Source organism: Agelaius tricolor, unplaced genomic scaffold (assembly GCF_023055355.1).
Source record: "Agelaius tricolor isolate 1412-34295 unplaced genomic scaffold, bAgeTri1.0.p SCAF_20, whole genome shotgun sequence".
In the NCBI taxonomy this organism is placed as follows: Eukaryota; Metazoa; Chordata; class Aves; order Passeriformes; family Icteridae; genus Agelaius; species Agelaius tricolor.
Genome location: NW_027269280.1, coordinates 9,592,932 through 9,610,243, shown reverse-complemented (window position 1 = coordinate 9,610,243; position 17,312 = coordinate 9,592,932). Strand labels below are relative to the sequence as shown.

Below are 17,312 nucleotides of genomic sequence, written 5' to 3'. Positions count from 1 at the left end.
TTTAAACACATTTATTTAATATCTCACTTCACGCACCCAGACTGATATCCCTTTTTTTATTCCTTTTTCTTTTGGAGAGGAAGCAAAGGAACACAGGAGAAAATGAAAGCCTGGGATTGCAAACAAGCGTCATCATCATTTTGGTGAGCAAACTTTTTCCTCTCAGTGTCTGCATCCTCTCCCCCCTCTCCCCCTGTGGCAGCTGGCTCAGAGCCTGGCTTTCCACATGCTGCTAAAAATCCAGCAGGACTCAAGCTGGGGATGTTTGCAAGCTTGGAAATAACCCCATGCTTCTGTCAGAGACGGCTGAGGGACCAGGAAAGACCAGGAGATGGGAAGGGAAGAGGAGTGAGAGAATTACAAATGGGAAAGGAGATGAGGGAACAGTTTATGGAATGGTTCCTGGAGAGAATTTTGGGGAATTTGTAAGGAAACACAGCTCCTTGTGGGAGTAATTTCACTCTTGGTACAATGCCTGGGTGAGGTAGGTACTGGATTTATTTATTTGGGGGTTCTCAGTACCTCTTTCTGTTGAAAAGTAAAGATAACACTACCTAAAAAAAAAAAAGAAACACCACTCCAAAATTCACCCTTGGTAAGAAGGGCTGGTGTCTTTTATCTTTTTCTTTTTTTTCTGAGAAAATGGAAAGAAAAAAATATATATTATTATTTATTATATAACATTGTCAACATCAACACCACAAAAAAAAAAAAAAAGTAACATCCTAATTGTTCTCGTTCAAGCATTCTGACCATGGTGAGAAAGGCAGCAGGAGTTTGGTGTCCCTTGGAGAACAAAAAGAGCAGAAGGGCAGGGGGGGACGAGGGTGGTGGCAGCAACACAAACTGGGTGGGACCGTGGAGGGACAGAAGTGTGCTGGGCTGTTGGCTTTTCTTTTGAAACAAAAGAAAACAAAAGGGGGGTCAGGGCAAGTCACGGCGAGGCCGATGGCTCCCAGCCGTGGTTTCAGTCAGTGTCCGTCCCTCTCGAGTGCTGGCGGTGAACATTCACTTCAAGGACTCTTGCAGAACGCTTTGTTATCAACAGGGGGATTCTTTTCCTTTTCCTTCTCCCATTTGCTGGGATTTTCCCGTGGCTCTGGCATTCCCTGCCCCCCTGGTTAGCTGTTCTCACTCCACTCTGGCACCATCCCCACGCCGTGCACCGAGTGGTACTGGTGGGGCGACAGGGTTCGAGGCACGCCATGGGAATAGAGGAATTCTGCCGGCTGGAGGCTGCTGGGAGGGGACTGGATGCCCGTTTGAGGTCCACACTGCCTGACGATGGGCTGGTGAGAGCTTTGGTGCTGGAACATGCTGTGGGTGTCTGCGATTTGGGGCGACGTGTGGTTGGCCACGCTGCCCAGGCGGGGCATGAGCGGCCCCGAGGTGAAGTGGGCAGAGAAATGCTGGTAGGGTAACCTGTCCATGGGCTGCATGGCAGACACTGTGCAACTGCTGTACGAGGGCACGCTGGGCCACGTGTTACAGCTGATGTCCTCCAGGCTGGGCACGGGCTCCGTGGGCGGCGCAGAGCTGGCGTACATGCAGGCCTGGCGCTGCGCCGACTCAGTCCTGTACGACGTGTTCAGTCCCTGCTGCTGAGGGTAGCTGGACCTGTAGAAAGGGTCCTCGTCTGCTGGAGAGGTTTCCATGTAGGGCTTCTTGTAGGGATGCTCGGTGGTGGAACATTCCTCATCTGTTGGGAGAGAAAAGGCCTGGTAACCACCAATGATAACGTGCCCGAGGCTGAACCTCCCTCTCTGCAGTCCTGGTTTTACTGAGGACAATCTGACACTTCCCTTGGTGTAAATTCCCATCATTTCCCTGGAACTGATCTCAATCTATCCTGTGGAAACCAAGCCTTGCACTTGGCCCTCTCTGCTAAAGCAGGGAAGGGATTATCCAGGAGCTCTGGGAGGAAAATCAAGATGCTGGAGGGATCCTGAGGTTTATCTTCCTTGGTGATCCCCCCACATGCTCCCCCATCTCCTTCCTGCTGCCACTTTTACCTGAGGAATAACATCTGCCTGTGACCTCTGTACCCCTGTCCCCCAGGAGGCTCAGAGCTGATGCTGTCAACTCAAATCCTTTACAACAAAATGTTTCCATGATAAAGTATAAATGATAAAAAGAGACAAAAAAGGAGATCACAATAAAATCCTCCCAAGAGAGCACCAGCGATGGCACGGTTGGGACAATCAGATTTGGAGTTTGACAGCCCCAGCCTTTAGCTGTGCCAAGGCAGCTGGGCACATAAATCCTCACAGGGCTGTGGGCACATAAATCCACACAGGGCCATGTGCTGGAGCCAAGGGGAACAAAGGAGAAAAGTAAATTTCACAGCTAGAAACAACAAGGCACATCTTGCAGAGCCCTTTGTTTCCTGCAGCATCCCAGGCCAGCAGAGGGAAGGAGATAAACAATTTAGGTGAAATCTCCAGGGTGAGGCCAAATGAATAAATGAATGTGCACTTATTTATTCATTCACAGGGTCATCAAATGAAATCCAACTCTGCTGGAATGGATGGCAAAATTCCCAGGGATGAGCACTTCACCAAGAGATTTTAAGGACAGTGTGGCAAGGGAAGGGGAGCTGTTCTGACATGGATTAACTTTGCTGCTGCTGCTTCAAAAACAAGATTTCTGGTGCAGGCAGGAAAACATCCCACTTGGTTAGAGCTGCCCTGGCTGCACCCTTTGAACAGGGGTCAGATTTGAAAGAAATTTGGAACAAGTTACCCTTTACAATTTTTCTCCACCAAGGTGTTTTGAGCTGTAATTTTTTCCACCCCCAAAATACAGTGGGGAAACAAACCCCGAGCAGTTGCACAGAAAGGAGGACTAAGAGCACATGCCCCACAAGAGGCACAGAGGTGTTGCTGCCAGGCTGCTCTGAGGGGAATGCTCTTGTCACACCTTCAGGAGGGGCAGGTGGGCAGTGCAGGCATCTTTTGTTTCATCTAAACACACACACACATGCACATAACCCTTATTGCCCCGACAGCCACGAGGGCTCTCCTGGAAGCTGCACCCTCTCTGCATGTAAAACAACCCCTTGCTCCCACCCAGGGGTCTTCAGAGTCCAGCTGGAACAACTGCTGCTGTCCATCCTGGTCCCACAATCCCACAAAGGGCAGGTCCTGAGGAACACCATGGGGACATCCCCACAGAGGCCTTTGGCTCTGGAATAGCATAAATTCAGCTGGAAAGCCACAGTCCCATTTTGTTCTTCCTGACAACATCAAAGCCTGGCTCCTTCACCTCAGCAATGCAGAGCCCTGATTATCAAGTTGCTCCTCTGCCTTCCCTGTACACTGGGGTGGGAAGCAGGATGAGATAAATGAGCAATTCCATCTCATTTTTGAAACCAGCTGAAACAATGAGCAGGGAGATGCAGGAATGTGTCATCCTCCTCAATGCAGCTCAGGTCCAATTTATGTAGGAGCAGGGGACAGGATGGGGTGCCCTGAAAGCCAAAAGCTGGAGGCACAGGTGTAACCTCTCTCCTGATCTCAGCTCCATGACAGGAGGTACATCTGGAAGAGCAGCCTGAGCTGGAGCTTTTATGGACAGTGTAAAAAGTTTGGATTCCTGACCCACCGCTGAGTAATAAGAACACTGGGGTGGAAAAACAATGTCTTGTAAAATGCAGCATTGTTCTGCTAATAAAGTTTTCAGCATTAAACCGCATCACTCTGCTGGCACCAGAAATCATTGGCTTGGGGTTTGACTGTTTATTTTATTTTGATTTTTTTAAATATACAACACAAACCAGTCAAACTCTGTTTTTCCATGGTGTAAAACAGCCTGACTTACAACCTGAGCTTGCTGATTTTTCCATTTAGCCCAGACATTTCACTGCCTGCCACAGCCCAGCTGGGCAGAACTGCAGTGTCACAGAACCACTTCCAGAATCTATCACAGGTGAAGAGAAAACAACAAAGCCAACCAGGATTTCACCCCATAAGTGCCCTCTGACCTTCTGTAAGCTCTCAGGATCACTCTGCTGGTCCCCCCAGAGCCAGGTTCCCTGAGGTTTTACGTGGAAAGGGATTTTAAGGTGTGTAAGGACCTTGCTCCCATCTCCAAACAGGACCTAGGCACTAACAAAGGGTTCCAGGCTGCCCTAACATCTTCTGCCTGTCCTCCTGCCCCTCTTCCCAGTGATTTTCCCATTTGTGGAGCCTCAAAGTGCCAGAGAGGGAAGAGAATGGTCCATGTGCATCCTGAGGTGGGATGGTGCAGAGCAGAGAGCCTCAGCTGGAGCTGCCTGGGGGATTTACAGCAGTCCATGCTCTCTGGGCTTGTCCCACCCCTCCTCACAGAGGAGATCAGAGCCAGCACAGAGCAGGGCATCCCCAGGGTGTGTGGAGCAGCTTTAGGGTGGAAAGGGGACGTCTTCAATGACAAAAGGAGCACAAGACCAACAGGGCTCTCATGCAATGCCAAAGGCTGCAGTTTCAATTCATCCTCATGGGCTCTGGAGCCTGGACAGTGCAGCTCAAGGGAGAATCCTGTCCCTGAAGGTCCTCTTACCTCCTCCTATCAACGTAAGCAGGACACTGGCAATATGTAACTGCCTGCTCAGGGCTTGATTCCCTGACAGCAGCTCCTTGTCCTTTTCCAGGTGCCACTGAGCCCTCAGAGGAGCTGTTTGCTATCCTGGGAGATATCCTGAGCATCTCCCCCTGTTGCTGCTATTCTTGGAAGCCAAGGGTGGTGATCAGCTCTAGGGAGCAGCCCCTCGATGCTGCACAAACCTCAAAAAGCAGGAGGTGCTGCCAAGCAGGGGGAGCTGCCAGCGCCAGGGAGAAGCTGCTCTGAAGTGAATCCAAGGAAAACGGAGCCTGAAGAATGGGCTGGAAACTGGCTCCCTCACAAGGAATTTGATGATCTATCTAATGAAGGAGCTGGAGCGAGAGCACGAGCGCTTCCAAGATTTCCGGTATTTACTACTTCCAGCTGGGCTGTAAATACCACGCAAATGGCTTTTTAAATGGAATTTTCCCAATTCCAAGATTCAGGCCACGTAGAATGAAATGCAAACATGGAAAGCCTCTGGACTTCAGGGTGTGCTGGGCCTCCCTCTTCCCCCTTGGTGTAAATCAGGAGAGCTCATCTCCCCAGGGTGGAAGACAATGAAGAATGGGACATGACTCCTTTGGTTTTCAAATCTCACCCGCACTTCCAGGGCGTTAGAGGAGGTTCATCCTGACTTTGTGAGGGACACACAATGGGTGATTATCACTAACTCTGTTGTTTTATCCAGTCTGGATTCCAGCACGGATCTGGCACAAGCCTGAAGAGCCAATACCAGGCTGCAAGAGTGACAAAGGTTGTCCAAGAAGAAAAGGACAAGGCAGATTCAATCAAAATGAACATCTCTAAAGGAGAAATAAGTCCTAAATCCTAGGACATGGAACTTAAGACATGCCAGCCATTCCAGCTCCATCTCACTGTCTGTGATATGGCTGTGTTGTACTGAACACGACAGGGCTGTGGGACAGGGACAATCCAGCCCCCAAAAGCTGGAATCTTTTCCACAGGCAGCAAGCTGCCAGCACTCCCTGCAGAGGCACAGCAGGCACCTCTGACAGGAGAGGGAGTTCAGAGAATGGCCAGCTTGGAAGGGACCACAGTGGCTTATCTGGTCCAACCTCCCTGCTCCAGCAGGGTCATCCCAGAGCACATGGCACAGGATTGTGTCCAGAAAATTCTGGAATATCTCCAGAGAGGAGACTCCACACCCTCCTGGGCATCCTGGCTGGAAAGACGTCCTTCCTCATGTTCAGGTAGAACCTCCCAAGCATCAGTTCCTACCTGTTGTCCTGCTGCTGGACACCATGGAGCAGAGCCTGGTCCATCCCCTGGCACCTCCCTGCAGGCACTGATGGAGTCCCCTCTTAGTCAAGAATGGCCCAGCTCCCTCAGCCTTTCCTCATTAGGGATATCAAACTACAGTGCCACAAGAGTGTGGCTGCTCAGCAAGACCTGGGTGCACCCCAGCTCCCTGAACATCTCCTCCCCATGCAGGGAGTCCCTTGCTCACCCTCAGTGTCCCACAGCCACCCTGCCCTGGGCTCCCCTGCATCTCTCCAGCTGCAGCACAGCTCGAGCCTTGGGCAGCTCATCTCATCTCCAAACATCAGCAGGGTGAGCAGTGTGTCCTCCAAGGAGACAGCCCATGCCTGAGTTTTGTCCTACAGATTCTTTGAGTGAAAAAACAGAGCTGGGTGGGATGTGGGAGAAGTTGGTTCAGTCAACAAAGAGGTCTGTGCACACTGACAGTGCCTGTTCTTGAGGAGAAGGTGGAAAGGCATTGCTGTACCAGCACTGACCTCATCAGAGCAGGAAGGAGATGAAAAATAAATCCTTCCCCAGGGTGATGTCCAAGTCAGGGGGCTGAAGGACACGGTCCTCACCGGTTGGAGCCAGTGGATTCTGCCACGTCCCTCTTCTCCCTCAGAGTGCCAACTTGACAACTTTTATAACCTCCCCAGGGAGAGCCTGTTCCAGTTGCCTCCTGTTCAGCATCACAAGCATCCCAGAAATCTGCCAAGTGGTTGGGATTGTGTAAGGCTGGGAGGGAGCAGAGGTTTAGAGGGATGACTATTTAGTCCACAGGATATCTGAGAGAGAGGATAATACAAGGGAAAACCAGGCCCAGTATCCGAACTGGGATGTGGGGCTAAATGAAAGACACAAGGCAAGCTGCCTGCTGGTGAGGCCTTTTGGGCTTCTCCAAGCACAACAATGGGAGAGGGAGAGGTGGAGAACAACCAGAAAAAAAGACAAAGCTCCAACTGCTGTTTGTGTCAGCCTAAAAATCCACATCAAGAGCTGAGACCACTCCTTGATGAGACCCAGGGTTGAAGGTAGTCCATCCTCTCAAGACCAGTGACTTTGTCACGTGCCATCAGTAATCCCAGTACGGGGCTGGGATGCAAGGCAGGATGATCCATTCCCCATTCCTGGAACACTGACCCCACTGCAGTGCACTGGGGTCATTCCCAATGCTGTGACCCTGCCCTCCCACCTGCACTCCAGGAATCACCAGATTAAGAGCTCTGGGATGTGTCCTTCCTTCCTTCCTCAGCCAGGAGAGCATCACCTCCCTAAGCAGGGGAGCCTTCAGAGATAACATCCCCTGGCAGCCCTGCTGCTCTCCCCTAATGTAATTCCATATCAGATCTCCACAGTGAATCCATCTTGCCTTGACAGCTAAGAACAACACTGCCAGCCACAGAGACTTATCCTTGCCTTAGGTCACCAGGAAAGCAGAAGTTGAACAAGGTTCCTTTGAGTTGGGTGAACACAGACCTGTCCCTAAGTGAGCCTAACCCAAGGCTTGGCTCTGATTGAAGAGGAGGCAGAGAAAGTTCAGGAGATGTCAAAGCTGGAAGGAGACTGGCTTGGAATTCACCCTAGAAGATGCAGACAGCAGCTGGTCTCAAAGCCAGCTGAACTGCCCTCTGCCCCTGAGAGCACTTATCCGTAACCACAGCCTTGGGAAAGGAAATAATCCGCTTGAGATAAATCCTAAACTGCCTGAGGAGGAGTCAGTGCTTGGGGAGTGGATAGTCCAACACAATCAATAAGATTTCCAGTCCAGAAAATGGACAGAGGGACAGTAGGAACAGATAAACTCTTGCTTTTGAGTTTTCTGAGGTGGTGAGGCTTGTTAACTCTTAAGTACAAATGTAGGAAAGCAGGAGAACTGTGAGGGAAAACTCAGAAATGAGAGGCTGGAACAGCAAAAAAAAAAGAGGAATATCATACATAGGATTATTTTCCCATGTCCAACAAAGATCCTTGCTGGTGCTGGAAGGAAGTTCCACGCTCGGTGACATGAAACCTTGGATCACGCTCTGATTTATCCAACCCGAATCGCTCATCTCTAGTGATTTTTTTTTTTTCCTTTTAATTAATTTCACTTCGCAAAGAGCTGCTTGGCAGCCCAGGCTGGCTCTCTGGTTCCCATTAACTTTGTGTTTCTTTCCTCTAAGCCCTGGTGGCTGTTTTCCATTTACCAAAGGCACGGGGAGGGGAGAGAAGAAGGCTCAGGGAGGAGAGCGGAGGCTCAGGCTGCCGGGACACCCAGCCTCGAGGAAGAAGCCGCTGGTGTCGGGCAGGACGCTGCTCCTCTTTGATTAAAGCCTTTGGCGGCTCTGATAAAAGGCCCTTAACTGCTTGTGCCACTCAGGGCATGGCAGAGATAAGGAGGGGAGACGAGGCCTCCGCGGGCCTGTCCCCGCACTGGGCCGCGCAGGCCAAGAGGGCCGGGGAGCTTTATTCCAGGGCAGATAGCCGTGCCTTTTGTGACAATAAGAGGAAGTGAGATAATTGGGGGATTGAGGGAAACCACCCATGGAGACAGCACTTAGCGGGAATCCCAAAACTGGAAGGAAACCTCTGTTGGTTCCTTATCACGTTCTGATGTGGAGGCGAATGATGAATTGCCCCGCGGGGCAGGGACACGCAGCAGGCAGGGATTGTCCCAGGGGCTGGTTGTCATTTGGGCCAGCTTGTTTTGGTTAGTTTTGTAAAAGGGGGAAGAGCAGAGGTGAGAGCTCAGCTCTGGGGATGGAGGAGCTGAGAAAGGGCTCCCAGGAGCTGCAGCTCCCAGCGCTGAGGAGGGATCTCAGGGATCACCTTCCAGCACCAGCAGTGGGACTTTGCGGCAGCCCAGCACCTCACCCCACAGCAGTGCAAGGGTTAAACAGGCCACACACCCCCTCTGACCTGGGGGACACTTTGGGCATCTCCTTATTCCCTGCCTTACAGCCAGCATGCCCATTTCCAATCCCTGCTCTGGCACATTCTATGTGAGCACAGTCACCTGGAGGGGACAGAAAATGCCACCTGTTTTCCACTGTTTACCTCAGGAAAATATTAGGATTTCTTTCTATTAGGATTCGGTTATTTTTTTTTTACTTTGCATACCTGTACACAGCCCACGTGCTCCTACAATATTTGGGGGATTCACCAAGGACATGGGAGAGATTTCCACTGCCCTCCTGCCTCCTCTGCCAGCACTTCCCAGCCCTCCCTACCTTAGACTGTGTGTCTGCACATCCCAGTGCTCCAGGGGTTATGTTGCTAAAAATAATGACATGTGTCTGACTGATAGGGTGGTGCAGGGAAGCGGGAAGGGCTCTGCTGTGGGGAGAAATTCCTGCTGCCTTGGTGCTTTCTGCCTTCTGGTAGCTTCTCCATAGAGGAAATCCCAAGAAGGCCAACAGGGCTGGTAGAAACCAGCTCCTGCCCACCCCTTGTCGCATCCAGCCCTGGAAATCCCCTATTTGTTTCCAAGTAAAACTGATCTAAAGCTTTTGCTATCTCAGTCCTACAAGTGGTGCTGCTTTGAAGCATTCCCATTGCTCTGGGAGAGGAGGGGAGAGACCACAGACCCCTCATGCCTGCCCAGAACAATTATCCCAGCACTATCAGGGGGCTCTTCCCAGCAGGACGAGCTGAGCAGCCACTGGAAAACCCTCACAGTTTGATCTCTAAAGCTCCTAAAGGACCATGGGTATCATGGGTTTCAATGCCAGGCCTGAGCATTTCTGCAGACAGAAAACTGTCTCCCAACTGAGAGACAGCCCTGAGTTGAAAACTGGGCAAAATACAAACTGTCAAGGTATCTCCACTTGGAGATTAACCCTGTCTAAGGGGCTGCAGATAAGTCATCTTTATCTCCAGCACCAGCTATCTTTCCAAATGTGGATTCATGGTGGGTGAAAGGCACTGCCAGCCCTCCAAACAGCTCATTCCCAACCCAGCAGAAATGGGATTTTAGAGTTTCCCAGCCCACAACCCTCACGCCTTGCTCATCCTCCAGCATCATTTGTTGCATGCTATTTTTGCCAAAAAATCAACTACTGGAGGAGGGAGACAAAGGAAAATATTTTCTCACTGAATATCTAAAATACTCTCTTTCTTTCACTTTGATGTTTTTCTACCCACAAAGGCAGTTATCCTTGGAGCTGTCCAAGGGGAAACATCAGGGAACAATGCTGACAGTCATGTTGGGAGGGGGAAAACACGAAGCAGGGAGCAGGCAAGCTCTGACCTTTTCTCTTGGTGCAGTGGTAGATCTGGCCGTGCTCCTGGGAGATGGGGTAGGGGTTGGCAGGAGGCAGCAGGTCCTGGGAGGTGCTGGACACCCCATTCTCACACTGGTACTGGGAGCCCAGGTTGGAGGAGGCAGAAAGGACCCTGGTCTCACCGCTGAAGGGGCTGTGATTCGAGGACACTTTTTGTCTCACTGTGCTCCTGGGAACAACCGGGTACTCTTTACTACAAGCAAAGAAACAGAAGAGGAACAAGTCAGCAAAGCAATCAATTAATAAATAGATCAGAGGATTAATAAATGAAGGCAGCACATTAGTGTCATGGAGTTTGTTTAGGCTTTCAGGGAAATGCAGATACCCCTCCCTGGAGGCTGCAGGCCCGTCACACTTTATCCATGCAGAACTTGTTATTCCCTTTCCTTTTAGTCCCCTTAAATTCAACCACCACTATTTTATACACACACATAAAATACATAAATGCAGTTTCAGCAAAATAAACATGGTTTCTATTTACATATTGTAGCATTTATAAGCTACATACTGTTTGTAATGTATTTGCAATATGCACATGCATGTAAATAAAACCAGCATTTCTGCCAAGCTGACTTGGAAATTAATTAAATATTTAGGTCTACTTTTTTCCCCTTATAGCAGCTGTCCCCATTCCTTTTGCCTGGAGCCTCCAGCCTCCCTGGATGGGAGATCCCTGCACCACAGACCTAACTCAGAAAAGAGAAATAAATAAATGACTGGGATTTGATGCACACCAGAGCCTCAGGATGGGAGGGAAAGCCTGGATTGTTCTCTTGCCCCCAGATCTGGTTTGAAGTCAGGATGCTTTGCCAACACAGGCTGGAAATCCCCTCTCCTCAAAGTCCCTCTGGTGTTTTTTGGAGATGTTTCTCCAAACACATGGGCAATGTGACTACCCCAAAGATGATTCCTGCTCTGCAGGGAGAGCTGAAGCAGAACAGGGGGTCTCAGACACTTCAGGTGAGGTAAAAGTCTCCTCCTGAACCCAAAGGCTTGCTAAAATGCATAAAGATCAGGTAGTACAGCACCACAAAGTGTCACCAGGCTCAGAGCAGCCACAAAGTGCTGATTCCAACACAAGTTTTCTCCTCTGAGTATGCAACCATCGGACCAAGCTGGCTTTGAGGTACCCCCCTCACCTGTCCAAAATCACTGCGCTGGAGCTCCTTAAATACCATCCACAGGCTCACCTGGCCTCTCCCATGCAGAGGAAGAGCCCTGAACCTGCAGTGACACCCCTCAGGGAGGATCTATCACCATACAACTCAGAACTTATTTACAAAATTTAACAATAGCAATCATATAAACCTAGGCCAGCAGGGAGCTTTCATCCAAACCACTGCTGTACTGGCTGCCAGAAACATCAGCAACCAAGCTGGAATGGAAGGGAAATTCACCCAGGAGCTCAAACCCAAAGAAATGTGGCTCTGGTTGGGCCATGAAAGCTTTCCCAAGCCCAGGAACTGGGGGCTTGCCAAGGACAGCCTGCTCCAAAGGTGGGGTTTCATCTCCTGGAAGCAGCATTTGGTCAGAACTAAAATCCAGGCTGTGCATGAGGAAGAAAAGACAGATGGACCAGGAGGAAGCAGAGATTTATCCCTTGGATAGTGAGGGCAGCAGTGGATACCAGGATTTGTGGTGGCATTCAGAGGACCTGCCTGTGGACACCCAGCACTTAATTCCACCAGGAGATTTAGCTGGAGCACAGCTTTGGTGGCTTCTGGGGAAGGTCAAGAGCTGTGGCCATCAGACTTCAGGGGTGACCCTCAGATCTTCTGGGTTCTAAGGGATCTCCCAGCCCTCCCAGGTGATAGATTTGAGCTGCCTGTTCCACCTTCACACCGTGATCCTCAATGAAAACTATACCAACATGACACCCCAAGCTGCATCCCCATCTTGTTTCTCTTCCAAGGAGTTCACCTGCAAGGAGATGACTCCTGGATGTTCCTCCTTAGCTCTCCTTCCTGAGGAGCAGCTGCATAGATTGGCTGGGTTTGTCTTTCTTGGCCCCACACAACCAACATCCAATTCCCAAAAAATGACAGAGCCTCGTGCTGTTTCCCATGGGAACCTGAGAGCTCCAGTGGAGGAGAAAGAGGGACATCTCATGGCATGATGCCAGGCCACGTGACACTTAGGAACATCTTTCACTGGTAGATTTGGCCAAAGTGGGTAAATCTGGATGAAATCCTAGAGGTGTTTTCCAGCCTCAGTGATTCCATGACCCTTTTCAAAGGATGTCTCCTTGGAATGTGATCTCCATGGGGGTTTCTGACCATAAATTCTCAGTGGCACCCCATAAAGGTCAGGCCCTCACTGTGCCAAGCCCCACACAAACAGTGGGGAGCCATCTCCACCTCAGATACTTCTGATCCAAACCAATGGAGAGCTGAGAGCAGGAAAAAGTGAACAACCTGATTAGGGCTTTTATTTCTTGATGAAAAACTATTTTCCTAGAATCATGAAGCTTAGAAGAGACCTCCAAGGTCGAGTCCAACCTCTGATCAACACATTGCCAACTAAACCAGAGCACTGGGTGCCACATCCAGTCATTCCTTGGGCACCTGCAGGGATGGACACTCCACCACCTCCATGGGCAGCCCATCCCAAGGCCTGACCACCCCTCCAGTGAAGAATTCCTCCTGGTGGCCAAAGGGAAGCTCAGCTCCTTTCAGGCCAAGCAGGAGCTGTTTGTCTGCACCAGCAATACTTGAACCCCAAGTGCCAGAGCACAGGGGTGTTGGGTTCCAGATTCCTTCCAGAATTTCCCAGGGAACAGGAGGATCTCCATGGCCAGAAGAGAGGACTCCTGCTGTGGATACAGCAGGAGCTGGGAGTCACTCAGGAGAGGGAACAGGTTGGAGTCACCAAGTTTCCAAACAGCAATTCCCAGGAGGTATCACAATAACTTCTCTCCAGACTGAAATGTTTCCGTTTCAGTCAAAACATGTTGGGTGCTATTTTTGCCAAAAAATCAGCTACTGGAGGAGGGAGATGAAGGAAAGTGTTTTCTCACTAAATATCCAAATATTCTCACAAATATCCAAAATATTAGCTTTCTTTCACTTTGATGTTTTTCAATTCACAAAGGCCGTTACCTCTGTAATTCTGCATATTTCTCCTTATAGGAGCTGAGCTGAAATAAATCTTTGGTATCTTCTAAAGCAGCAATCATCTCAAAATATTTCTATTTTTTCCTGAGCCCACTCAGCATGGATAGTGCACACCTATCATTTTTAAAGACTGAAGGGCAAACTGAAATGGATCAAATTCTTTTTTTTTTTTAAGTCAATATTCCCAAAGTAGTAGCTGTCATCCTGAGCTATAGTTTAATAGAATGAAAGGTTTCTGTCATATCCAGAAATTTTGCTGTCCAAAAAAAAAAATCTGTAGTGAAGTAAGAAGGGGGAAAAATGTATTAAAGCTTGACTTAAGCAATGTAGGAAATTGTCCACAGAGCAAGGATGAGGTTCTTGATGCTTCTGGGCCAAAATGTTAGTTTTACATGGGGTGTTAATGGGCTACTTTAATTTTTGCATTAAAAATTGCAAAACTAAAAGAGATCTTTAAAAACCTGATTGGGAAAAGAATTTACAAAGAAAAACCTATCCCTGGTCTATTTAAAGTCTGTTGGAGGCTCATAATGAATATTTAGTCAGTATATTAAAATAGCAGAACAGGGAGGAACAGCACAAGGTGCTGTGTAATACTTTGATTTTTGTTAAAACTTGGGCAAAGAAATCATGGATGATGTCCAAGACTATTGATGCTGAAGTCTGGACTCTGTTCTTGCCTCCCACCTGGCCAGAGGTTTCCCAAATCCACAGGGCTGGACAGCAGCTCTGCAGAACTTCCCAGCAGCACCCACATTCAAATTCCTCAGAGAACTGCCACCCTACAGATCAGGTCTGACAAGTGAATCCCTCCTGCAATCCCAGATCTCAAATCCCACCTCTGCCAGGTGGAATTAGAAACACACTCTCATTTTCTCTCATGACAACTTTCCCTTTCCCTGGCCAAGTGATGCTCTCACCACGACAGACTCAAGAGTTTTGTAAGATCACTTCTGCCACCAACTCACAGCCAGCAAAGAATTCAAAGGACCAAATTCAAGATGATTTTGCAATCTCAGAACCAGAAATCTTGTTGGCCACTGCAAATTACTAATAACTGGAAAAATGATAAATTCAGACCTGCACAGAGCAACATCCAGTTCACTTTCTTGCTCATTACTACACTCTAAGAGCATAAAAGTTTTCCATATATTTTCATGTGCAGATGTGAAGTTTCCTGATGTACCAGCCAAGGCATAGTAAATGAAGCTGCCAGACAAAAACCTGGTTAAAAACCTCTTCAAAAAACCACAGTTTAGAATCAGGAAGCTCCTGCATTGAAGCATCCAACCCCTACTGGCCCTAAACAAGTTATTTTAGAAGATAGTCCTGATATTACTGCAACAAAACATTGGATACCTCAAGGCTTTCCAGAGCTGCTGTAGCTCATGGCAACAAGGCTTCAAAAGACTTATTAAATATTAGATCCCAAGGATCTGTTGGAGGTCAGGGTGAAGCATGACATGGGAAAGGATTTCCTTTCCATGTTTTTACCGCAGCCTTGGAAATACCTAAACTGTCTGAATCTTGTTCACAATATGAAATCTTAGTGTAAAACCTGGCCCAAGGATGAACACAGGGATTCCTCCCCACTGTTTCCAAATTTCCAAGAGATTTTAACTCCTCCTTGGGCAGTCCCAACAAAAGGACAATTATTTGTCACCCCATCAGTGCTGTCCCCTCTACCCAGCACAGAATCAACCCCCAATTCCAGATGTGCAAACACAACTCAATGTCTTTGGGGTTTATAGTTCCCAGGCCACCAATTGCTGTCCTTCCTGCTGAGGCTCAAGAGGAGGGAAGGAGTGGAAGTCAGCCATAGCAGACACAGCAAAAGGAAGAAGTGAGGGAAAAAGTGCCTGGAATAAACAGATCATCTCCCAGGAAAAAAAAAAAAAAAAATCAAACCAAACCCAGTTGTCAGTGTGCATTCATTTCAGCTGATTTCCAACATATTGAAATAAAATTGAACCACTCTCAAGAGGCTGTCTGGAAGGGGATAAACTAGAGCAGGAAAGGACGTGGTAGGAGAGGAATTACTGAAGACTTCCTGCAGTCTCAGCCCCTGATTAAACACAACCCCTCTCTGTGTGGGGACTGTGGAGCTGCCCCACAGAGAGTAACACCTGAGGCTGGGTGTGCAGCAGCACAAACCAAAGTATCCAATGAGGAATATGAGAGTCTGTTCAGTGCCCCATTCTCCTCCAACACAGCAAATGTCCTGACCTTATGCCAGGACCTGAGGGGCTCCAAGATCCCTGGGCTGGGATGAGAATCTCAGGCAGCTGAACAAGGCCAAGTGCTGGTGCTGTGCTGGGGCAATCCTGGGATCAGTCCAGGCTGGGGATGAAATGATGGAGCAGCCCTGGGGAGAAGGGATTGGGGGTGCTGGTGGGGGAGAGCTGGACAAGCCCCAGCACCCAAAAACCTCCCATGTCCTGGGCTGCCTCCTCTGCATCATGGGCAGCAGGGCAAGGGAGGGCTCTGCCCCACTCAGGTGAGACCCCACCTGCAGAGCTGCCCCAGCCCTGGGCCCAGCACAGGGAGGACCTGGAGCTGCTGGAGCAAATCCAGGAGGCACCAGGATGGTCAGAGGGATGGAGCAGCTCTGAAGGGAGAGCTGAGATTGGAAATTTTCTCTGGAAAAGAGAAGGTTCCAGGGTGACCTACAAGAGAGTTGGAGAGAGACTGTTTACAAGGGGCTGGAGTGACAGGAAAAGGTGAAATGGCTTCACATTGACAGAACAGGTTTAGATGGGATATTTGAAAAAAATCCACCCCTGTGAGGGTGGGGAGGCCCTGGCACAGGGTGCCCAGAGAAGCTGTGGGTGCACCTGGGAGTGTCCAAGGCCAGGCTGGACAGGGCTTGGAGCCACCTGGGATGGTGAAGGTGTCCCTGCCCATGGCAGGGGGTGGGATGAGATGGGCTTTAAGGTCCCTTCAACCCAAACTATTCCATGATGATCCTGTGGCCTGTTAGCAACTCCTCTGAGCAGTGCAGCCCAAAGCCATCTCTGGAACCGACACAAGAACCAGCAATGGAAAGAACCAGGTAGAGACCAAGAGCTCTCATTAGCAGAAATGAAAAGATAAATTTCTCCAGAAAAAGATGTTGAAGTAAGAGGAACACAAGAGGAGCTGGAGAATGGATGTGGGCCAGAGGCAGCACCTCATCCCTTCGTGCTAGGCTGAGCTGCTGCTGATCAAACCCTGCTGCTGAGATCCCAGAGAAAGGTCAGTGACAGAAACTGCAGCTACCCTGTGTTTCTTGAGTGGCTTTCTCACTTCAAAAAAGCTGTGAGTGAGGTCTGCCCAGCTTCCCTTTGGACTTCATCTGAATTCTGTCAAATTCTACACAACACATTTCAACCAGGATCAGGAATATTTCCTGGGGGATGTGTGCTGGAGGAAAGCATCCCCTCCCCAGCAGATATTATAATGCCAAATCTCACACTGAAAATGTTTCAGACAGAGGGAGACCCCTGGGAGATTTCAGTGACAGAACCTGGGAAATGGAAGTGGATTAAAGATGCAGTGAGAGGACACAAGAAGAACGAGGTGGTTTGCAGCAGACCAAAACTGGTGTGTTTGAGTCAGCCTGGTGCTCACCAGTCCAACAGGATGCTGGAGTGCCAAGGAACACCAGAGCTCATCCATTTCTTCTGCTGGCACCCCAAAATGCACTGTCATCTCTGTCCCACTGGCTCTGACTCACTGAGCTGATTTTGTGTCCTCGGTGCCTGGCCCTGTTTCTGCTCTCAATGACGCATGGGAATCTCTGGAATAATTCCTCTGGAGCCAAGAAGATTGCTGTGGATCAATGCCAAAGGCAGCAAACTGGCTCGTGATCCTTGACAGAGAAAACACAGCCACAACATCAGACTGTGCTGTCACTCTTCCCTGTCATGTGCAGCATTCTGGATTTTTTTGTCACTTTTCAAGGGCTCAAAGTACCCATTGAGGGAGCCAAGAGCCACCATTTCATGGCATCATCATCTCCCTTAAAACCTTCCCAACAGAAGCTTCAAGGGTTGAACTGCATTAATTTACAAAATGTATTAAATTACAAAATAACCAGGGCCTTCCAGAA

The 17,312-nt window shown here is 49.2% G+C and overlaps 1 protein-coding gene across 1 annotated transcript in view; it reads right to left on the bottom strand.

Moving 5' to 3' along the window:
* Window positions 1-1,121: 1,121 nt before the first annotated feature.
* The window catches only part of TBX5 (T-box transcription factor 5), a 36,227-nt gene continuing 20,036 nt past the window's right edge, over window positions 1,122-17,312 (bottom strand). The window contains exons 7-8 of the mRNA XM_071444903.1: window positions 10,076-10,302; window positions 1,122-1,699 (exon numbers count right to left, since the gene is read on the bottom strand). Of these exons, the coding sequence (XP_071301004.1) occupies window positions 1,122-1,699; window positions 10,076-10,302 (805 nt within the window). The remainder of the gene's footprint in view (window positions 1,700-10,075; window positions 10,303-17,312) is intronic.